This window comes from Phaenicophaeus curvirostris, chromosome 9 (genome assembly GCF_032191515.1).
Source record: "Phaenicophaeus curvirostris isolate KB17595 chromosome 9, BPBGC_Pcur_1.0, whole genome shotgun sequence".
NCBI lineage: Eukaryota > Metazoa > Chordata > Aves > Cuculiformes > Cuculidae > Phaenicophaeus > Phaenicophaeus curvirostris.
This window is the reverse complement of record NC_091400.1, coordinates 29430202-29455550: the sequence shown is the minus strand read 5'-3', so window position 1 is coordinate 29455550 and position 25349 is coordinate 29430202. Positions and strand designations below refer to the sequence as shown.

The 25349-nt window shown below is 37.1% G+C and overlaps 1 protein-coding gene across 2 annotated transcripts in view; it reads right to left on the bottom strand.

Moving 5' to 3' along the window:
* Positions 1-25349, bottom strand: part of DOCK1 (dedicator of cytokinesis 1) — a 318523-nt gene that overhangs the window by 28227 nt on the left and 264947 nt on the right. For both annotated transcript variants that reach the window (XM_069864186.1, XM_069864187.1), the window contains exons 39-46: positions 16706-16795; positions 14033-14137; positions 10197-10338; positions 9918-9996; positions 9548-9632; positions 7565-7651; positions 3854-4030; positions 2996-3079 (exon numbers count right to left, since the gene is read on the bottom strand). In XM_069864186.1, the coding sequence (XP_069720287.1) occupies positions 2996-3079; positions 3854-4030; positions 7565-7651; positions 9548-9632; positions 9918-9996; positions 10197-10338; positions 14033-14137; positions 16706-16795 (849 nt within the window). The remainder of the gene's footprint in view (positions 1-2995; positions 3080-3853; positions 4031-7564; positions 7652-9547; positions 9633-9917; positions 9997-10196; positions 10339-14032; positions 14138-16705; positions 16796-25349) is intronic.

Here is a 25349-nt window from a genome sequence, read left to right as displayed (position 1 = left end):
GGAGTGAGTGTGGGTTGAGCTGGAAGAATGCGAGCACCTAAAGGCTGGTGGTGGCCTCCTGGTACGGGAACTGTTGAATCAAGAGATCTGGCAACAGACAAGAGGAGGCACCAACGATACACGAATGAAAGGAGATCAGAAAACAGAAGAAGAAGAAGGAGGAGAAGGAGAAAAGGCTTGATATTCCTTAACAGATGCTGAATTGGTTTCCCTGGTTTATCATTTCTCCTTTAGCTTTTACTAACTTAAAAAATGTTCTTACGTCTCCCTTCCAGACATTGACACTGGTGACGAGTGACACTCAATTTTAAATCTAAATAAGTCTTCGTCAGATGCAGAGACTGAGGCAGAATTTTGCCACTTTGATGATATTGCCAATTAATTTGGCCTTGGAGCAATTTGTGGGTTGGCTAATGGCTTTATTTCAAGACACCCTGCAGGGTACCCTTACCTTTGGAGAAATGAGTCAAAAAGTAAAGATAATGTAAGTAGCTGAGCTATAAAGGAATGAGCTGAATGAGAAAGGAAACCAGCTCAAGACAGCATTTACTAGATAACTCTAATCTTTGTTGATTTTAACATTTTATAAAGTTCCACTATAACTTAAAATTATTCCCTGATTTTTTTTTTTAAAAAAACCCATCATCTGCTTGGCTGGAAAGAATGAAAAAAAACCTCAACAAACATACATTTGAATTATTAAAATTAATATAAAATCCTAAAAGGAAATGTTTCAGAATAATGGTACAATAAAATAAAATTGTAAAAACTTAGTTTTGTACACTACAAGTCTTTCAGCTATGTAGAAGCAAGACAGGATTTTTAGGTGACATACTACTTTTGGTGTGCTGTAAATACATTAGCAAAACACAGAGTGACTAATGTCATCAATCATTAATTTTTCTGCCATCATTTATTTCAATCAATCATTTCATTATCTTCATGTTAAAATTAAAGATCAGTTGGAAATTATGTAGCTGCATGGAAAGAATTGTTCTAAACTGAAAAAGCACTAAAATGGATGAAAATGGACATTGCTTTGCTAATGTTATTTATCTGAACATAATAATAGTCAGAAAAAAAAGGTACACTTGAAGTTCACAGGAATTATAAAAGGATAATATCTTGAAGGGCATGAATTGCATAGCACAGTGGAGAAAAAGGTAAGGTGATAGAAAAAAAATTAAATTTATCCAGTCAGCTGATAATATGATTGTCAGGCAACTATTTCATATATCCAGATTGATTTATACAGCATAAAGAAAATCTCTGTGTGATTACAAAACTCCAAGCCCCATATTATTGAGAAATGAGAACTCATTTTTGCTTTCAATCAATGTCAAGCCTGTGATGAATTCAGACCACTGCCTCACTTTGGCAAGTTTCCATAACAACTCCCCCTCCTGACACCAGCCGATATTTGGAAGTCACCTCCCCACCCTGCTCCCACCTAGTTATGCTGCCTGTGTTCTGAAAACTGAAAGAATTTGAGAGGAGGTTCAAGTCTTGGGATACACTAAATGTATATCAAATGTGCAAGGTAATTTAAAAACACTGATTTCCACTGTGAAACAGCTAGACCTTTTAATAAAAAGAATTTTCAGATATAAAAGTACTCTTTGATCCTTTTTCTCTATTCATCTGGTTCCTATTGTTTTATAACTACAATACTGATGGGAAATTATGTATTTAATACCACTGAATAATTAAAACACAATGTGATAAGCTGCCATACATATTTTCAAATAGTAGTATTATTTTAATACACAAACGTCACTAAAGTGAATCTTTGCTGAAGAAAAGTACGCTTGCAATTCATTTGAAGTATCACTATCAGAGGCAAAGACAGAGAGCTGACATGAACTTAGTCCTCTGGGATCAAATTATTTTTCTGTATAAAAACTTAAAGCTCCTAAAATCTAATCTCCTGTAAAAGCTCATAAGAAAATAAATAAAAAAATATATAAATTTTTGCAGACCAAATGAGTTTTTATTCAGTGATAGTTTTATGGTCTTCAGAGGACTACTTTTTGAATTCTGTATCTTTGTTTCTAGTACCTCTAAGACTAAAGCCTATAGAAATGTAAATTATTTCCTTTTTAATAAAAAATAAATTGAATATAAAAAGACAATGATGCACTTTCTTCTTCTATGGGAAAAACACTTCCAATCACATTGGTATTTTTTCAGTTGTTATGAAATTATCTTGAGACCACTGGAAAATGTCCAGTATCTGACTCTGAAATAAAATTAGATTTGTTTCTTTCCAGTAAAAATATTCTTTGGTACATGTAAATTTAAATGATTTCTGCTCTAATATGTCATCGTATAGATAGATGCCAGGTAATTTCATAAGCTTTATGAACCAATAATGTTTTTGTACTATGTTAAGTTATACAGAAAATGAAGTAAAGGTTTAATAATGGTGAATTTACTAAATATTTTCCATGCAAGTTAATTTTAGCAACTCTCTCATTCAACATTCTGCGCTAACAGGTACTACAAGTATATATTGGAAGTTAAATAAATGGAAAATATCGCTTGGAGAAAGAAGTGAATATGTGAAGAAATATTGGCCCAGTTCACACGAGCAGGAGAAGGGACTCAGGCTTAAAGAATTTCACTTCACTGTCCGAGATGAATTTTTGAAATCAGCCTTTGAAATTTAAAATGTGAAACTAAATTGCCAATAACACTAACCAGTACTATTAAAAATATTCTCTCATTTGATACAGATGAGATATTCTCACTGACTGTTAGAAAAAAAAAGAAAGAAAAAAAAAGAGGCTGACCATGTTTGTTCTTTGCAAGTTTATAAATGACAAATGATGTCAGATTTGAAAAGATGAACTTTAGCTCAAGTTCCAAGACACTTTTAAATGCCAAAGAAAAGTACACAGGGTGAACAGATTAATGTCTGAATTTTCTTAAAAGTGACACTAAACTGTCTTTGTACGGCAGTTGGCCCCAAGCAATCTGACTTAAATTTTTTTACCTGCCAAGCAATCAGATCTTTAAGTTTTTCAATCTTGTCATGATCTTCTGGATGCTCGTGCATATATTTTTCAGTAAAAAATGCCTAGTTGAGAGAGAGAAAAATGAGCAATTATTCCAGAAAATGAATCAAATCTTTCAGTTAATCTACCACCTGTAGCAAAGATCGATGCATCAGCCTCAAAGTTCTGCAAAATGGCAGTCACAGCTACAAATGCAAAGTGAAAATCTAGTAAAGAGATACCGAATTTTACAATATCTTAAGGTTATGACGTCAGTCTTCCCTGAGCAGTAAAATGGGTAGATGAGCATGTGGTGATCAAGACCAAATCTCATGGGCAACCCCGCAAAGGACTTCTGCTTGGCACATCTCTTAAATGTCTTTTTAGCAGTTCCCAGGACATAAGGAAATTTTGGTAGATGAAATGGGTGACAGTTACCGAAGGACATAAATAGATGGATACAAGGACATGTCAGTCAGTATATACCTTCTCTATTTGTGTTACAAAATATGTTGCTTGTTTATGCTAGCCTAATATGATTAATATTCACAACACAATAGATACATCATTTATAGTTTTCCGATGTTAACATCTAATCCTATATAACTTTAAAAGCAACTGTCCACCACATCCCATGCTCTTGCTGCTGAACAGATCAACTCTTACTTCAAATGTAAGAAGGCAAAAAATGTGTTCATAAATACAAGAAAGACATTAAAAAAGGCAAGTTTTAAGCAATGTCCTACAAAGCACTTATGAGCGAATGCTCACATGGTGTTTACAGACATCCTGCAGCATATCCAGAAAGTCCAGACTCAGGAGGTGAAGCACTGGAGGGCAGAGAATTCTGACATTACCTTTTCATAGTTTGTGAATCCTCCCATGACTGCAGGATCCACAATGCCGTTAAGTAACATCGAAAGAGGGTTAATAGGTAGATTTGGATCATTTAAATGCTGCTGAACCATATTATTAATCTTATCATTTGTTAGCTGCATGGTTTCTATTGCATTTTCCAGTGGACTAATTTCAACCTAAAATAAAAACAAAAGGAGGATTTAATCAAGGAGCAGAGTTTTCAACCAGCTGTCCACGAAACTACAACTAGAAACATTTCAGGGATTTCAGAAGAAAAGATATTTTAACCAATAATTAACAGAAAGGGTGGTTTCAGAAATTCAGATACTTGGTTCCTATATACTGCGGTAAGTGACAGGATAATCAATATTAGCAGAGAAAGTTAAATGCATTTCACTGCTGTAGGATGGATTACATCTCAGCACAACATGTAGAAAGGCTCTGTCAGGAATCACGTGAGGTTTTTGGAGGATTACAGAGAACATCAGAGATTACGAGTTGGTGAGTTTTAGCAGCACAAAGAAGATCCAGCTTAATGTAACAGTAAGAAAGAAATGATAACTTAACATGGATTTTCTGATGGAAAATGTAATCCTAAGCAGCTCAAAACCCAAGAAGATATTTTTGCAGTGATTATTTTGGTGTATTTCCAAGGAAATCGAGTTTAATATGTTGAAGAGATGACTTCTAAGCTATCTGCTGTGCTTTTCTCATGAGGTCACATTTTCTTCATCTGAACATCGATAACTGAAGGCAGAAATTTTCTTTCTCACATAGCCTGGGCGTCAATGAAGGGAAGTCCTCAGATGTCTTTGTGGGGTGACTTAGCTCTAACACTGTGTAAAACCTGTATTTTTAATTGACTCATCTCCGACTATTATTTATGACCAGATACTGTGTCTTTCAGAACAATAGTTTTTCATATTAAAAAAGCATTAAAATATTTAGAATATTGTTAAAATATGTACATTTATGAACTGGCTAAAAATTACAACATCTCAGCAACCCACAGTGTAGATAGTCCTCACTGGAAAATTTAAGTCATAGCCTACTTACATTAAAAATTGATGTGGTAGGAATAGAAAAGGAAGGTTAATTGAGGCCTGTGAGGAAAATGCAAGTGTATATTTGATTACACCCTAATTTACATAAATGCTACATAAACAAAGAAGCACTTCTACCTGGCTATCAGTTGCTTACCATGTTTCTGAGAACCACTTATAATCAAATCTCTTTAGTTGTTGCTCTTACACCTGCCATCTGATTACATCAATGATGTTTTAATTAGCATTTTAAAAAGTCTGCTTGGTGAATTATTCTAGAAGGCAGGTAACAAGCCCGATGCCTCTGCTCTGGCTGTGGAGCAGACCAGACTCAGATGGACAGATGACGACTGCTGTTCAGAGCTGAGTGTGTTACAAGTGGAATTTGGACAGGGAAAGTAAGTCCATATCCAACATCTGATTCGGCAAAAACTGTTGCAAACATCATGTGTTAAATTTAGGATTCTGTTATTTGTATTAATGGGCTTATAACTATGCAATAGTTTGTTGATTAACCATTGCTTTTAAAGTGCTTGAATATGTACAGAAATTAGCACTCATTGAGCTGACAGACATCATCTTTGACTTTTCTGTATCAGCAATCATGGCTCGCTTTCTCATTCTCCTTTCTTTTACTACTCTTACAATACTCCCTCTAATTTTTAAAAGCAGACGGAGGACTGCAGCTCCCATCCTACTATGTAAACTGTGCTTTGGACCTTACTAATAGCTATTTGTTAAAAATATCTGTACTTGTAAATTATGAGCCTTGTTTTCAGTAGCTTGCTAACTCTGGACACTACGCAATCTATTCACTGCAAACAGAAATTATATACTTCTGATACAAGTGCAACACTAAAAAATTAAGTATCAAACCCCAGCTGAGATTAGTATTTGTACTTTTCAAAACCAAGTATAATTCAAAATCCAGTTTCTGTTTCATTGGCTGGCCTCAGCAAATTTTTCCCCTATAACTACTTCTGTCCAGCTAAAATAGATCAGATACAGAATAATGAACGTGTACAACTAATTCTTTGCAGATAATGAAAGGATTAGGTGAAAGTACTCAGAAGGAATTTATAAAGCAAGTGGATATAAAGAAATTATGCATGTTCCTATGGGTTATGTAACATAACACACCACATTTATTAAATTACTCAGTTCTCTCTCAGCACTGATTTAATATGATCTCACCTCTCCCTTTAAAGTTCCATCAATAAAATATGAAATGTGCCAAGCTACTTTAATTCATCAAGTTTAGTAAAACATCAATAATATCTGTATCCATAATCAAAGTTTAGCATTATAAGGATGTAAACCTTGTGATCATGCTTCCAGTATTTTAACTGACGGGAATCTTGAAGAAAGTCAATATCAATTTTGCAATTACTATGCCAGGCCCCAGGTCAAAAGTTATCTGTTGTCATCTTCCCACATATTATTAAGTTCCATTCTGGTATCATTTTTAAGCTATGTGACTAATATAATCCTTACTTACAAAAAGCTTATAGAAAGCACTCTCCCAGGATTTATGTACATTTTGATGACAAGCATAACATTAAAGGTGCGTGTATACAAATTGCCTGCATAAGGCAGCCTGTCAGGCTCTGCTCTTAACTCATAAGGAAAACAGACTTTCATCAGAATTGCCGACCTTCATAAACAACACTTTTTGCAATCATGAAGATAAAATACAATCTTCTCTATCAGGATTATACTGAAAAAACAAAATTCATTAAAAATTTCATGTGTTTTGTTCAGCTGCCTATTACTGTCAAACACCACATTCATATTCTGTTACTATAGATACCATAGTAATTTTCTGCGTTACTTCTGTTCTTCTAAATACAACTGTCCAACTCAACCTCAATGGAGCAATGAAAAAGGTTTTAATTAATCATATGCAAATTGTTCTTTTTCTTAAAAAAATAAGCCTCCCAAGAGAGATTTAAAAACTCTGTAACAATGTTTTTATTGCTACTTAAAAATTACAGCTGTGTAAGAATAATTTCATCTTAAAGGCGTTTAATGGATATGTCTTATCTAAACAGTCTAAATGGTTGAACAGAGAAATGCGTAATTTGGAGTTATTCTGTAAGGGTGCTATTGTATATTTTAGCTGAATGTGGAGAAGAAACAAAACCAACCTTTAATCACAAATGTTGAGCAGAGAAGGCATGCAAACACATACAATGAATCCCATTTATGGGTATATTTTGAATAAATTACTATCAAAATACCTAAATCCTCTTTTCCAAAATTCAGTCTAGTTTCATTTTAATATAGCAGGGTTCCCCTACACCACTTCAGGTCCCTCTTCATTTTAGGCACACGACTCACACCACAGGCTAATGGCTCACCTGCTGAAAGCCAGAAATGCTTTGAAAGAAAGACTTTAAGCACTTGATCGGACCTTGTCGTGAAAGCCTGGAAGAGTCAGCCTGAATTTCTTTTTATCAGGAGTGGAAAAGCATTACTTGAGTCACCCTCAGCCAATAATCAGCATCTTCAGCAAGCAAGTTCCCCTTGTCTTAGCATGCCAGATATAGCCACATTGATTGCTTGTTCACAGAGCTGAAGCAGAGTCATACAGAAATATAAATGCTCCCCGGCTGTATAAGAGCTCCATTCTTTTATGTAGTCTCAATAAAGCCAAATTGATCTTACCATGAAAACTGATTTGACTTCAAACCACCTCAGAATCCCTGGTAATTTATACGCTGTCACATAGATGGTTCTCTCAATCCACATATTCTGCAAATACAACATAAATATCACGTTATCAGATTGATAGCTTTTATCTTATGCAAAGCTCTAAAACATTATCATCAGGAAAAGGACTCATAGTACGACAGACATTATGGAGCTGGGGGAAAATCTCAAATGAACTGTGCCTGGGGAGACAATGGAGATTTAAATTTGATACACAATTCGGCAGCGAAGAACTGCTCTCTTAACAATGGAGAACACTATGTAAAAGAGCCACTGGTTTTACTATTACTAAACTTTTCCCAAGTAACTTCCAGAGCTTTTAAAGACCATCCTTCATAAAACCACAATGTCTTGATACTGGGAATGCTTCTTCCCCATGAGGGCAGAGGTCCCATTTCCTGGGGAGGTTGTGCCGTCCCCATGCTTGGAGTTTTCAAGACCTGTTGAGGGAAGGACCTGAGCAGCTAAGGCCGACCCACGGGTCTCATCCTGACCTACAGGTCCTGACCTGGATTAGTGATCCTATTATTTCATCTGAGCTGTAAAATGCAATGGATTTCTTGTAATGTCTCCTCACTGGTTTGAATTTAAGGATGCGTGATTTAACTTCTTCCTTCACATGCGTGTATTGGGCTCATAACCAATGTCAAAGACATCTCTTGATCTCACTTTGTTAGAACTGGCATATGTTGGTAGTTCATCTTTTTTATTATAAAGCTTTTTTGAAACAGAATTTATTCTTCCATTAACAGAAGAGCTTTCCAAGTGATTTAGATATATCTAAATATTTTTCATATATGCTTAAAACACATTGTAAATTGTATGACTCTAGCGTAGTGTTATGACTTTAGAAAAAGAGAGTTTTCTACTTCATCAGCTAAACCCATGGAGATTAGCAAATTAGCAATTTTTAATAAACAGCCATCATGAGAAGTGAAAAACACTAAAGGATTCTCTGAAGGAATACTTAGTCTTAGCTGTAGGAAACCAAATACTCAGCATTCATTGGCACATTGATTAGACTAGAGCCTGCTACTACACAGAAAACCAAGTTCTTTGCTCAAGAAATGATGCACTGATTTATTACGTTAGTTAATCTACTACTTTACTACATACTACGCCCACCAGAACCCCTGTGAATAAAATGGTGTCTATAAAAAAGAAGGTAATCAACTTGATGTAAACTGTTGTAAATGTTTTGATGAATACAAGCTGTGCTCAAACAGAGTCTTATTGACCATTAGATGAAACATACGGTATACGGTTTAGTCAAAAACAAACAAACAAAAAAGGGTATTACTGCAAAAAACTTTTAGATGCTTGAACTAGAATATTCATAGCAAGGAAAGTTTTGGCAAGAGACATTTATATTTTCAGGTACAGAGATTTTAAACTATTTCCTCAAAATAGTTATTTTTTAACAAAAGAAATTCAGTTTTATTTATTTTTATTATTGGTATAATAAATATACAGAATTTATTTTTCAACAGCCCAAATGTAATGAACGCTTCAGATTCTCAAAACGAAGGGGAATAAACAAGGAAACCTCCAAAAGGGGGGTTCAAACAAGGAAGCCCCTCAAAGGCTCTGGAGATGGATCTGGATAGGCTGTATTAGTAGGCTGAGGTCACTTGTATGAGGTTCAACAAGGCAAAGTTATGTGTCCTGCATTTCAAATTCTCCCAAGAAGCAAGTGATAGGATGAGAGGAAATGGCCTCAAGTTGTGCGAGAGTACGTTTATCTGGGTAGTAGGAATAATTTCTTTACTGAAAGAGTGGCGAAGCACTGGAACAGGCTGCCCAGGGAAGCGGTGGAATCACCATTCCTGAAGGCATTCAAAAAAAGTAGATGTGGTACTTCAAGACATGAGTTAGTAGGAATGGTGGTGGTGGCTGACAGTTGGACTTGATGATCTTACAGGTCTTTTCCAACCTTACCGCAAATTCATTGTCTGGGTTTTTCTCTCCTTTTCGAACAGGGCGGGAATACTCAAACCGTTGGACTTCATTCACCCTATAGAAACTGAAAAAAAGGGAAAAGCGCAATCAAAATCAAACACTATCTGTTTGGGCACTGCTGCTAAACTCTTCTACTAGTGAAAAAGCCTGTGCATAAATATAAAATGCTTATGGGATCACTGTTGCCCAGTAGATTGGATGGAATCTCTGCTGATATTAAGAAAATCCATGAAACGTCCTCACAATTACTCCTCTCCTTGGTTGTTTACCAACTTGTTACACAATGACAAGAACTACTTTAAGTGTTATGAAGGAGACTGATTAAATTGCAAACCCAGTCCAAACTCACCTCACGATCTGTTCTGACACTGGCCTGTGGAACTTGGATGGTAAATCCAGTTTTGGCTTTACAGTAAAGCACTGAATATCTGAATTCAGGGGTTAAGAACTGAAAGGCAAATTTCAATCACAGAGAACAGGGAGATCAAGAAGAATGCAAAGAAAGGACAGAATAACAAAATTAACATATTACACCCACATAGGCAGAAGTGCAACAGTCTCCTGCTCATCTTGGCAATAAATGCTTGAAATGTGCAGCTCCAGAAGCTGCTGTACAACCCAAGGATACACTGTCCAGAAGAATTTTTAATGTCATCACCCGGTGGAGATGTCGTTTTCATTTTTTCTGCATTTGGAAACTGAGTCAATAACCTTGCTTCAAAGTCTTCACGGCGTTCATACTCCTTTCCCCGGTAAATGAAGACTTTGTTCTGGAAACAAATTGAGAGGTGAAATCCCAATATCAGTACCCTCAGTAACAAACTGGGATCACAGAAACCTTTACTCCAATGACATTAAGTGAGACATTTTACATTCTTCAGATTATGATACAAATAATAGTTGATAAATATTTCTTGCCAATTCAGTAATGCCCAAATGGATTTCCTTACCTCCAATTCAGTACTGAATTAAGCACATGCTTACCTGTAGGTGTAATTTCAATTGGATCCAAGTACATGATTTCAAGAATCTAGAAAGTAGATGCCCATTTCAAATGCATTAAGATAAATTATGTCCTCTATCAAATACAAGATCTCCCTCTGTAATTCCTCTTATCCATCTTCCACATTTAAGTAAAGAGAATTAGGCATTTTATACACAAACACTTAGTAAAAAGCACTGATGTGAGTAAGCAAGAGTAGCAGAGACAGTATAAAGAGCAGAGAAGTATAAACAGAAAACTATGCCAATTTTAGGAGGAAGGCCCACTGACTCTTTTGGAAAGACTGATACACCCCAGACTTCATATCAGTCTATTAGGTTTTTGCCATTGTACAGTTCTCTGCACACAGCATAAGTTTTAAATTAAGTATATTGTATTTCTAAGTATTGTTCTCCTCTTCTAACAATAAAGGAAATTAAGATACATTTTACACAATCCATTTATGTATAAAACAAGCACATTAAATTCTGAAGAAAATTGTAAAGGATGACTTGCATATCTGGAACTGCTCAAATATATTACAGTAAGTTTTGATATGATCGTAACGCTTGCATCTGAATATGCTTAATCTCATTACTCATCTCAAAATGAACACTCGGTAAAAACATTATATAGCACTTACTATAGGAAAAGGGTGTTATGACTAGGGGTAGAACACTGGAATAATTTACATTTGTCCAGTTTGGATTAGTTCTGCAGTGGTGCCTTTTGAAATGCACACTAACTGACAGAATACTCTCTGTTCGGGAAAAGAAGCAAGAAAGTACAGATACCTAAGACATGTACATATATACCTGTAATTCACTGGAAAAATGACAATAGAAGAAAAACCTTCTACTGAGGATTTTCTCAATTGGCTTTTCAGGCACTTAATAGCCAAATTTTCAGAGTTTTTATTGCTCATTTATTATAAACGGACTGATCCACAAGGCTTTTGTAAAGCACGATGATTTCCTGCGCTCACAAAAAAATCATTCAGTTGTGAAGTGAAAAAGCAGTTCAGTATTAATATAGCAGATTAACACGACTCTCCAGTGTATCCCTTTGACCGTGAAGCGTAACACAGCGCTTCGACGGGAAAATAACATTGTGTTCTCTGCATTTTTCACATGTAAATACGTGGCTGAGTTAGAGGCCAAGACAAACTGCCCCATGGCAGTTACTATTGTGATTCTAGGGCATCCCCCTTCTGGTGAACGGCTCAGGATCACTGGATATTCCCAGTGTTCCTAAAGGATAGCATGTACTTTGTTGAGAGTGACTGTACATGTGACAAAATGTCACAATGACTCGTAGCCACAATCCTTTCTGCAAAGCTTTTAGTGAATTTATCGTATATTCATCATTTTGAAGATTAGTGATAATGCAAGTCTTCCCTATAGGAGTATGAGAAAATCTTAACTCAATCACTTTCCAAAGAAATGGGTTGTTCAATCTTAACAGACTTCTCTTACCTGATATTAAATACTTTTCGCCTGGTAAAACTTAAGAAATTATTAAACTTCTTGCAAAAGTCTTATTACAGCTTTTTTACTTAATGTGCCACAAACATTTTTTGCTGTTTGATGCCTGAAAAAAAGCTGTTGCTCTGCATATATTTCAAATACCAGAACAATTCTTAATTTTTCCACATTGCATCTCTTCAGAGTTGTTCTTCTGATAAACACAATAGCTTGCACGCCATCATGCCTTTGTGTCTGTTACTAACATACGGCTTTGTCAGTTTGCAGAATTGCATTTCATAAGCTTTGGGGCAGCTTGGGGTACTGATGCTCCTGCTACCTTTCTGCAAGTTCAGAGTCTCTTTGGCATGAGCTGCCCAGCCATAATGTGGATATAAAGCAGTGGGCTAGCACACAACAGCTCATTTTTCAGTTTTTTTTGAGGCTCTGCACACAATGGGTATCAGAAAATACACTCTTAGCCCAGCAGACACCATCTGGGGTCAGCTTTATTCCTTTCTGCTGCAAAGAACTGATGAATTTGTTGTATTTCTCAGGTCCAAGTATGCCTGTAATACAGCTTCCCAGGGTGTATGAAAAGCTACTCCTTGGGATGATTCAACAACTTCGATTTCTTCGCATAGGTTTTAGTTATTGGTGGAAAAGAAGACTATCTCTAAATGCACACCTGGTTATTCAAAGTAAACGTTTTATTTCTTAGGATTTTTGAAAGTCTTTCCTTCTTCCTCCAAATACTTTTAAGGTTTCTGTATGGATATCTGATCATAAGATTTCTATGAGGAATGATCGCTCTTTTCTGAGGAATGATCGTTGTTTTCTGAAATTACCATGTGTTTGTTTCTTAACTTTCAATGCACCATAAATATGCATTTGCCATGCGTTTTTAATATACCATGAAAGACCAGCTGACCACAACTAACCTGACAAAGCCAGCTTAACAGACATTCACTGGATTTATCTAGTCAGCTGGGCTTCAGCACAAGTTTGGGCTTGCTCCTGGTATTTATTGTGCCATAATCTGAGAGAGTCAACATGGAATTACTCAGTTACAAACAGGAACTCATCTCTTAAATGAATGTTTCAAGAAGGAAACCCATTACCAGCTCCTGGCCTGAAACTAAATCTTTCTGAGTCTCCTGGACACAGAGAATAATCTGAGAATAATGGTAATAATTTCATTCTTCTGTCTCTTGTACTGCTGTAATCTGTAACTCTTCCACAGGGGGCTGGAGTGAGACTCTAAACTGAAAAACCTCAGCTCTTAAGATAGATGAGCAGCACAGCAACTAAACAGCTCATGTGTTATTTCCCTGCTACTGAGTGGCAAGTGCCAAAGTCCAGAATATCATGACACAGATGCAATTCAGACATGTTAAATCTCCACTAATTCAACTCCATAATAATGCCAGTATCAGTGGAAAAAATCTAAAATGTTATTCAACTTGCATTAGTTGTATCAATCGACATATTTTAAATTGACACAACTCATGAAAAATCAGTGACAAAAGGTTGCTTTTTAAAAGGCATCACGCACATCTCTGATGTCCAGCTTAATTTTAGTGACTACGCTGGGAAGGATACACACAAGAAAATATGGCCACATACAAAAGGCTTCTCTACCATCGTGATGTACCTATAATCTGTATCTATATATACACCTGTCAGGCAAAAATGTCACCCCCTCAGACAGTGCTGGTTACTACCTTGATCTATGGATTGAGTGGTATATCTTCATTTCTGATACCCTGAAGCAGTACAAGGTATTGGACATGTTTGGACACGAAGAAAACGCTTCCCTACTAAATAAATTCAACTATTCCATAGCAGAAACTGGAAAGGAAAAAACAATGCTTGTTTTATACACCTAAAACCCAACCATCAGTGTTAGGCAGATTGTAAATAACATTGACAGACAATAATGTACTTTCTCTATAATCAAGGGTAATTTCCAAAGCAAGAAACTTTGCTACTGTCTGTGAAAAAAGGGTGGACACTTACCCTTATGAATGTTGGAAATCCCTGGCCGTAGTATCCAACAGCAAAGTAGTCTGGTTTTGGTCTTATCACTTTCACAATGTTTTCATAGAATTGGGCTTGCTTTCTCTGCAAAATAAAGAGGAACTTAAACGACCTAAACTTTAAAGAGATTCCCTATACTTAAGATGCAGATCTCTTACCCATATCTCTAACCAAAAGACAGGCATGTTTCATTTGCCCTTTTCTCTTCACCTTTTAATCAGATATTTGTTAGGATTTTGGAATATTAGACTGCGTAGCTATTGTTTTTACGCTTACCTTGGCAAACCTCACTGTTCCATATATAACATCTCAATGTTGATGAAGGTCAAGAATTTGCAAGGCAGCTTGAATTCCTGGTTGTGACACTGTCAATGCTGAAACACTGGAACGATGAAGCCCATACTGCTAAAGCCAGCTCATCTTGATGGTGCTGATTTTTCAGTCTTTGGCTGTTACATTTTATTATGTTTTTCTACTACTTCTTTTCCATATTTACAACAATTTATTTGCATATGGAAAGCATGCGGTTGAGAATTGCAGAAAAATATAACTTTTGGAATAAATGCACGCATATCAGATGCCATCTGTTTTCAAAGCAGAATCCTTCTTTATCTCAAATGATGAAATAATAGCAAATGCACAGCTTCAGACGATCTGTTCATTAACTTATTTTTAGGCTATTACTTTCTGTAAGAGAATGAATTCTGATTTGAGGGGAGGTTTATTACTGTTCCCCTACGACAGATAACAGTAAATGGCAAGAGGACTACAAAGACGCAGATCTGCTGTATATTTCTCAGTTCATCTGTAGCAAAACTCTTTGTCATCTCTGAATTGTCTTACAGTCTAATATTTAATATTGCTTGAACAAAAGAGACAATAGGGAGAACAGAAAGAACAAAAAAACTTTTAGATTTTATTGTGGTGGGAAAAAAACCCAAGAACTATTTGGCAGAAGCAGTAACAAAAGCCAGTGGGGTATGTGAGACCTGACACACATGAAGTGTGAATTCTGAGCTTTGCCTTATTAAGGATGAATGCCCAATGCACACTGGTACTAATTTTTGTGAAATCTCTCTCTCTGTTTCTCCTGTCTGATAAATAAGGAGCAGATAAACTCTGTTGTTGCACATGAGAATTGGAAGCTGTGGGTCTCCCCTATTAGAAGAGGAAGAAACTGGATTTTCATGCACAGAGAATCCACGCTTGGCTTATACCACTGCCTGGAATTATGTCACTTAATGTAAACAATGACATATTGTGCAAAATTAATGGAGGAAAACACATAACTCAGTATCACCGGCCATCAGCTACAACATACAAAGTGTAAATTCAGACTTCTGGTCCAAAAATGAATACAATTCAGTAAGTAAAGAGTGGTTGCCTCTGTGACAAAGGCTGCTTGTGTTCCTATGTGCAAGCATAAAAGAGATGTAAAATTAAAAATGAGAGACTTGGAAAGTATCTACGCACTGGTGAATAATCATATCTGACATATGAGAATCACTTATAGCAAAGGAACAATCTCTACCAGATTCCTTTTATATTGAAATGTAAAATATTCTCTATTGAATACAGCCCTACTGACAATGGTGCAAGGCAGCAGGTCAAGGAAGACTCTTCTGGAATATCACAGCACCTGAGATGTGCTCTATGTGTACATTCCTTACCTTCTGCAGTACAAAGCAACATGAAACCAGGCTTCAGACTTTTTAGGCAAATCAATACAATCAGCCTGTCGCTAAAAAGAGTCAAAATGCCACAGAAGGAGAACCATCAAAAAGAGATATAAATTCAGCTCTAGAAAGCTGGAGGACAGAACCATGGGCAAACTCCAAAAAAGAACATGTGAAAAAGCAAAGGAACCATAGACCTGAGAGGAATAGCATTTACCTTTATTATATTATTATTAAAGGAGATTCTGGGGAGATGGTGATGGAGATACTTCTGGGGAGATGGTTCCTAGCCATCCTCAAACTGAGCATTGGTGTCAGTGGAGAAAGAGGGTGCAATGACACCATATTAACGTCCAGCTCAGATGGAGTAACACAGATAAACAATTAAAAAAATTAAGGACTACGTACTCTGGTGAGTGCAAATGTAAACTATATCAAAAAACCTGAAAGTCAGGAATTTTCAGAACCAAACTGGAATCAAGTCCCAACTCCTGTGAAAGTGGTTGAGAAGTTAGGAAGCTGTTTATCTCTTTGGAGAGGAGCAAGAGTAAAAAAATGGTGCAGGCATAATGAATGGGTAATGTCAGGGCAAAAAATAACTGACTCTAGACATGAATGCTTGTGGATTATTCACACCTAAAAAAGAAATGTGAATATGGAAAGACACTTGAGAGAGAATGAGGATTTTCTCATGTTCCCATTTATATTTAAATTTAAAATTTCCTTTTATATCCCAAATAAATCAGCATAACATTACTGAAATATTTTTCTTTCCGCTAAAAAAAAATAAATAAATTCAAGCTTTTTCAGGCACTCCAGTGGTAGCTAGTCAATCAACATTGGTCCAACAAAGCCAAAGCAGGCATCTATTGCTGCATTTCACTGTCATGGAAGAGGTTTTTAATATAAACTTCAAAGCTTAGAAATTAAATTCTGAAAAGAAGGTTGCAGTGTCTATGTCATAAGAAAAACCTACCAGCAGTTCACTGAGTTGTTCATAATCAAACATTTCATTTTCATACTGTTCTGCAAGTTCTTTACCCAAGGCGATGGCCTCTTCCCACATCTGTTGGGAAAAAAATCACAAAAGAACAACAAAAAGCCTGAATTACATATCTTGGTTAAAGAACTACATTGGAATAAAGTAAGATTTAATAAAACACAACAAAATGCATTGTGTCACATCCCTGAAAACACTGCATCTGATGTGCCAAATAGCTGTGGCAGCATTACTCACATGATTCCTTTTCATGCAGATCAAGTAAAGTGATCAAATTGCTTCAGAAATAAAATGATTCTTACTAGCCTAACTAGATACCCGATAATGTGTAAACGCAGCCTGCCCACAAAGAAACATAGAACTTCAGATAAATGCCACTGATTGATTATAGTGCATAATCACCTCCCTCTCCCTTTAACATAGAATCATAGAATGGTTTGGGCTGGAAGGGACCTTAAAGATCACCCTGTTCCAGGACAGGCCAGGCAATTTGCTGACATTGCTTTGAACAAATATTCATTATGTTTCCATTGGTTCCTTTTCCTCTCTCGTTCCTCAACCATGAAATTCAGCAGCCGTCTCAACTGATCCAAAGAAATTTAACAATATCCTTCAGCTCTTCAGAAGCCAACAATCTTAATGAGGAGCAGCAAGAATGTTTTTAAATGTGTATTTTTCATTTTTTTCTCCTCTAAATATAAAGAGCTGTTCAAACCCAAAGCAATGCCTTAATTAGCACACCAACCTACATATGATCAAACTTGATCTGCCTCTGCTCCTGAAATTTGGCCGGCACTGCTGGCCTCACTTTATTTTAAAAAAATGAGATTTGGAATAAGATATAAATCCATTTGGTTCATATTACTCTTCATCTTAAATTTAAATCCCCTGTCCACATCACCTAATTATCTTCTCAGCATCAGGCCACGTGTTCCTTGTCCTGGTGAAATATCAAGACGGCTGCAGCTGCAAAGAGCACTTGGATGAAGGACGGCTGAGGAAAAGGGCTGAACGCACATTTTTTCCCATCACCCCCCTTTGTTTTGGGAACAAAGAGTTTGAGATGAAGTACCACAACTTCCAAACACAGTGGCAGTTTGATAGTGGGGAGAGAGAAGGGGAATGGTGCTCCTGGGGAAACCTTCATGCACCACAACACATCCATCTTGGACAGGTCTCCCAGTCCCATCCAATTTAATGCACTGCATAAATCAGAAATATTTTCCTCCACAAAAACAAAAAAACACCTCAAAACACACAAATTCCACTACTCAGAGCCCAAAATCAGGTTTAGGTTAATTTTATTTCTCTTTTGATCTGCAAGCTGAAATCACATTTATTACTATTTCAGGAAAACTTGAGAAAAAACAAGACTTTTGGGAAAATTCCTACTTCCAGATGCTGATTTAAAAGTATGAGCCAAACACTGAGGGTTCATAAGACTGTCAGTATGACTAAGACTGCTGCTAACACTAGCTGAGGTGTCAGGCAGGGCACAGCTACCTGTGATTTAGTCACATAAACACCAGACTGGGACCCACAATGTCTTTTTTTTCCTAGGAAGTGGCAATTTGGAGCCCAGCCAGGCTGAACACTCAATAAGTCTTTGCCGACATGTCACACACCATTGCCACAAAAGTGAGACATGGTCTGGGTCCCACCAGTTTGTTTCCTACCCCTGCTCCTCCCTGGAAATAAGGAGCCAATTTTCAAGTGGAGGGCACCCGTCTTGCAAACTAAGGGATGGACTGAGAGCTTGCCCTGGCAGATTGAGGAGGAAGGGATGGAAAGCAGCAGCCTGAAGAGACAGGGAGCTGCTGATGGTGAAGTAGTTGAGGAGCTGCAAAAATAGTTATGGGAGACCGCAGGGAGAAAGGACAGAGACAAATGGTCTCAAAGTAATGGAGTAAAGTAAGAGAAAATATGGGCCAGAAACTACACTGGTACGGCTGAGCGAGAGAAAAGAAGCTTTTGAATCCTAAAGAAAATAAATGGTCAGACGCTTGGGCAAACAGAGACTGAGCAGTGACCTAATTTAAGACAGAAAGGAGACAGATGCTCACAAGGGGTAGAGCCTTGTTCCTACAATAACGACTCCTTACGGCTCCATGTGATGTTTCACCGCTTCTCTTGATTTTTCTCATTTCTACAACAAGGATCATAATATTATTTACCTAGGGAAGAGGACTGGAACGAGCATGAGTTACCTCATGTTTGTAAAGTGCCTTGAAGATAAGAAATGCATAGGAATGACTAATTACAATCGCTGTAATGAGGGATCACGTCTGCAGGAAATCACAAGGCAGTTTTTACATTCTGCAACACAATTTGTGCAAATGGAAGAATCTGAATGTTTTTATTTGCATTATGTATCTAATCTACAATGATGATACAGAGCATATTTTTATTTCTAAATAAAAATTAACATGAGTTTAATAGTAAAGGCATATTTGCAGAAAACAGAGCATATTCTTACACAGTAAGCTGAGTTAATTTTGACTCAGAAGAGCAATATACTACCAATTTATAGAAACAAAACTAATATTTAGTTCTTTGGTAAGTAAGCAAGTGAAATCTTTCAAAATCATTAAACCTTCTTTCATTCTGACTGTTGTTTTCTTTTTAACTTCAGTCATCCATAACAATCTTTGGCACATTTTCATTTCAAAGAAAATGGCACTACCACAATTTTGCTCCAAATTTAACCAGTCCCTCTCCAAAACCAAAGCACTTGTACTCTCTTTTCTGTTGTGAAAATATTTATAGATGATCTCAGGTAAACAGCTTTGGAGCTGAATGAGACTAGAAATAAATGGAAGTCTATATAATTTGAGATTTGCATCAACGCTGTAAACAAACTCATTCAGTTCTTGCATTGAATCCTGAATAAGCACAGACACTGCGACATGTTTCCAAAGCACCGACTGGGTGCTAAGGCTGTATGCCATTTAGTGCTAACTAATTGCACCCGATTATCAAGAGGCTGGGGATTCTGCATGAGCAGTGGGAGAGAGGAAGGGAGAGAAGCCAAGGGGCTGAAATGCTGTATTGACTTTGCTTAATGTGCTGTGATGCCACTGCAGCTTTGCAGCCTGTGGATCACACCACAGCAAGCCCGTCCTAGACCCTCACTGCAATCTATACTGCTGCAACATCCTGGAACTCATCAAAGCTTCAAGAAAGACATGGACCTGCTGGAACAGGTCCAGAGGAGGGGCTCAAAAATGCTTAGAGGGATGGAACACCTCCCCTGTGAAGAAAGGCTGAGAGCATTGGGGTTGTTCAGCCTGGAGAGGAGAAGGCTCTGGAAGACCTTATTGTGGTCTTTCAGTACTTAAAGGAGGGCTTATAAGAACGACAGGGACAAACTTCTTAGCAGGGCCTATTGTGACAGGACAAGGGGTAATAGTTTTAAAGAAGTCAGATTCAGATGAGATATAAGGAAGAATATAACAAAGATATAAAGACTTTTACAATGAGGGTGCTGAAACACCAGAGAGGTGGTAGAGGTCAGGTTGGATGGGGCTCTGAGCAACCATATCTAGTGGAAGGTATCCCTGCTCAGTGCAGGGAGCTTGGACTAGATGACCTTTAAGGTCCTTGCCAACCCAAACCATTCTATGATTCTAAAACGAGACCTGTGCCACTGAAGGCACTGCATACTCATCAACACCTACAGGTAGCATGGTGCTGCCTCCAGTTAAATGATGACTTCAGCAGAATTAAATCGTTTGCTATTTTTTTTCCTTCCTTTCCCACCCTTGTCAGTTGAGACTGTAAACACACCAGAGCAGAGGCTGTGTTTCCGTTGTGCCTCCCGCAGCCTGATCAAACCCTTTAGATGCTACTGATTATAAATATAAATAATGAATTTTATGAATGTTTCAGACCCTGAAAAACGAATCCTCAAATTTAATGTGATATAGATTTAGTTCATTTACAATAAACACATAGCAATCAAACAATGCTAGCACTCTTCCTCATAACCATTCCCCTGTCTGTACATGGAGCTGAACAGGAGAAAAGTAGATATTACGAACATTTGTTTCTGGCATAAATTACTTAAAAAATTCTTTAACAATTAGTTTATGAGTTATACTGCTCCTATTTTGTCACATCATTATTAACAGAACACTTCTAGGTTTAACTAAGAGATAAAACTACTCTTTTTCTATCATACTGCAAATAAACAATAGAAGTGCCTAAACATGGGAAAACATTCTTTCAGTTTTTGCCAGTCTCTAACCTGGCCTCTCTCCAGCCAAGGAAGCTGTCTGACGAGAAAAACACCTACTTTTTGTTGCTACTACCTCTTAAAAACCCCACTCCATTCCAGCACCTCCATTTTGGAATCCAATTGTTTGTCTCAATCCTCTGAAGGACCAAAGAAAACTTGTGTTATAAAACTCTATTGGTAAGATGTCAAGTGTCCTGAACTCCACAGGTCCCTGAGTTCACTCACCGCTCAGCTTTTGCCTTGGCTGATTGTGCAGCTGGACAACACCTGCAACATCCTCCACAACAAGACCAAAGCCAGTAATTTTTCCAATGTCGTAATAGAAACAGGAATTGTGTGTTTAAAATCCCCTGCATAACCCTATGAAAAATTTCTCTGTTTACTACAGAGCAAATTTATTCAGGTGAGGACAGCATGGCTGTGGTGAAGGATTCTGATAAATGAAATCTATATTCTTGAAGGTCAATAACTCCCAATCTGCTGCCTCACAGATTTCCTGTCTTGGAAAGTTTCCCAGGTTTGCCCAGGACATGGCAGGTCTTCTGGAGGAATGAGCCGTATGGGGAGTTACTACACAGGATTTGTACAATGTACAACTCATTAATGCAAGAAACAATTTATCTGGAGAGTGTACCAGGGAGAGCGCTTGGCGACAGTGGAAGGAAAATGCTTCTTTTATACTCAAGGCGTAAGAAAAATGTGCATAGCCTAAATTTAGTTGTGTAGACATGAGCTGCAAATTGTTATGGGAAAGACTTTGAGGATGCAGAAGGAGATCTTTATAGGGAAAACCTAGCAATTTAATTTATTTTTGAAGCTGAATTGATTGTTGCCCAGAAAGAACTGCTGCATCCAATTTAGTTTTTGAGGTTCTTTAATAGCAGCAAAGGAGGATCTTAGGATATTTCTTAGCTCCTGCTGAGCTAACGGTCAGTAAAAATGAAATAGCCTAGGATAAGGATATTACCATGCAATATGTTGATGTACGAGGGACATTCCAAGTTGTTTAAATTTCCAATAGTGTTAATTAACCACCACGTAACCTTAATATTTTAAATAAAATGTTAAAACACAGTATTTCTCTATTGCTAGGGTAGCATTCAAGATGTATAAGATATAGCCATGGTTGGGAAGTCTTTCAAGCAACATGCTGTATTCATTTGGAACACAGTCAAACACCATATCTTTGCTCTCTGAAGACTGTCTCTGTCCTTCACGGCTCTCAGGATGGGCTTATGATCTGACGTGGAATGAGAGCTGGACATAAGCCTCACAGTGATTTTTGGCAAACAGGTAAATTTCACCACTATCCTGTTAGCTGGAAGAAAAAGCCATTTGATGCCATCCCATGAGCCAGAAAAAAGACATTATAAGCCAAAGCTGGGTAGTGTCAAATATTTTGTGTTTCATGGCTTCAACAAAGGGATTTTTTTTGGGGTGGAGGGTAAGGCTAAAGGAAGGAGGAGTGTAAAAAGTGAGCAGTGTGCATTTATTTATTTATTTCTCCCTGGGACCAAGACTTTCAATTTTTGAAGGAGCAGTGGAAAACTTTTACTGATTTATAGGCTGCAGCATCCACTGGCACACTTGAAAATCGTTGCCGTTCGTACATTTTACCACGTAAGAATAAGAACATTGCTGCTTACTTTACAGCTCGAAAGAGCACACAAGCTGGTTTAAAAAATGGTATCTTAGCTTTATCAAGGCCACCAAGTATTTTTTGGCTTCTGTAGTTCATTAGCATTGACAAACACTGATTGCTACACACAAGCAAAATTTCACCCCCTTCCCTTGTCACTTTAGTACTACCACTACTTTTCCTTCTTGTCCTGAGATACTCTAACCTACTGATTTTCAGTAAAGTCCCCAGATTAAGGGCTTTGCTAAAAATTACAAAGCTTCAGCAAAACACAGAGAGAGCAAACACTTCAGAGTAGTTCAAAGGATGGGTTAGACTGCTGTGATAAGCATGAGGATAAGGCTTTTAAGGGCAAAAGCCAAGAGAGATGGAGGTGAGACTGGAAAGTGCAACACAGCGAAGAATAATAATCTAGGAGAAAGAACTATGCGTATACTAGGGAAGCTTGTAAGTAATAACATTTCATTTGGAAAACAAGGAGCTTAAAAGAGTAACGAAAAGTATTACTAATAAGGAATGAAATCCATGAAGTAGAAGAACAGCAAAATGAAGAACTTGTACCTGAAAATACTGATTTATGATAGGTGGAGGGTGTACTACAGTTTTACAGAAGGTTGGTTTAGAGACCAAAGTGAAATATAAATGAAAAGTAACCTTCCTAAGAATAATATATTAAAAAACAAAAATCAAAATGAAGAGTCTTAAATGGATCTCAAACTACAAATAACAGGGATATTCGTAGTGAAGGCTAGTGATTTGTTCTCAGTCAAAATGAGACACCCACTCTCCTGCTTTCAGTGCAAACCCACACTCCATATTATTAAATTACAATTTTCTCAGGCACTTCTAGCCTAGAAGTGAGAGGTCCCCTCTATTTCAGTCTGTGTACGGAAGATTATACTTTCCTCTAAATTCATCTCACCATGAATGCTAATATTAGGCAATAAGCCTTGTGGTCCTCACTTGAAAAGGGCACTGTGCATTCCTCTTGGGAAATTACTCCAATAAGAGAAAGGGATCATGATTTCTGGGAGGCTGAACAACGCCATCCTCTAAAAAAAAGCTAGTGTTTTAAAACCATCTGTCATCTTTTCTGAAATCCCTCTCCTCCACTTCTTGTATGTAATTTTTCTAACCATGCCCAGCACTTCCCATCAGGCAGGTTGGAGTGGAAGAGGCACAGTCTCACAACAACTTTAAAAAAAACTCCTGAGCTTCTGTAAAAGCCTGGAAGCAGCTCTACAGCTGCCCAGGGTAAAATTACCTTCTTTTGACATCTCTTGTTAACTTTATGGGAAGAGAAAGCAAAGTAGTGGGATAAAACCCAAATGAGTTACCAGGCAGAGACACAGCTGGGTAATTGCGGTAAGAAGAAGACAAATCGGTTAGTCTATTGCTACAGTCTTCTAAAAACGCCCAGCAAATACTATTTCAAATGCACTACTGATCATGGAATGGCATAGTTAAAGTACCTATTGGACTACATTTGCAAACTTCATAGGCACATGTAAGCAGTTGATATAATGTAATGTCAGAACATCCTAAAAGAGAGGATTAACTTGATTCTACTGTGGAAATCTCACCTTTGAGCTTCTCAACATTTGAAAATTCATGTAAGATTCTCATATTCTCAGTGTATATTGATTTTTTTTCCTTCTCATTAAACAATAGGAAAATTACCAACTGGAGTGACCAGAAGATAAAAGAAGAAATATCTGTATCTAGGAAAGAGTGCTTTGAAAAGTAATCATTCCCTCACACCTAGGAAAAAGACACATAGTAGTCCTATGATTTGAGTTATGCAAAGGAATACGAATAAGCGAGCACAGCGGTCCCTTCGACATCATCGTTCACTAAACTTCTCAGAAAAATGAAAATTCAGTTATTCAATCTAACTGTGAGGGAAAGGCAAAACACAGCATTCTCAGTACTATTTCTTTCGAAAGCAGGTAGAGCCTTCTCTCATTTCTAGTTGTAAAATCTGACAAGAATTAGGAATGGTTATTCAGTCTAACAAAGGTCTCTCGAGCATAGATGCCATGCTGTGTAATGTGGCACAGGCTGAAAAGTAAGCAGCAGGTATTTTGCCTGCTGTTTATATAAACAGCTCATTAGCGCTATCAGCAGAAATGGGTGGGTACAACTTTAAGACAGGCTGTTTTCAATATAGATGTAAAGGATGCCGCAGCTTTCAATTTACAGCTGAAATGCACTGGTCTAGTGCTCAGAAGAATAATTTCCCACTGTCTGTATACCAGCACCATAAAAGTGAGACTGTAAAGATGTGTAAAGATGTAAACCAATAAAGTAAAAACATGTGACTTCTGGCTTTTCCTTTCCAGAAAGGAATGCAATATTAAAATATACTTTTAAATCAGCTATGACTCTAATTTGAACAAGGTTCTCTTTACCTGCAGTTAAAGGGTCAGCAAAAGCTTTTTGGGCAGCAGAAACATGCTGTAGAATCCAGTGCTACCCACTGCATTTGCATCAAGGCATCTACACAAGCCCCCATTACATGTAGCCTGGCTTTATTATACACTAGAACAACACTTTTTTTAGCATATTTTATTAACAACTTCTAAATATTGCATTAAGATAAAGGTATAAAATTTGACCTTTTAAACAATGTTTCTATCAACATACCAATCTGATTCTGCTAAAAACCTACTTGGAAAACATGAGCTGGCTGGATAAAATTCTAGCTCTATCAGAAAATTAAATTTCTGTTTGTACTACATTTA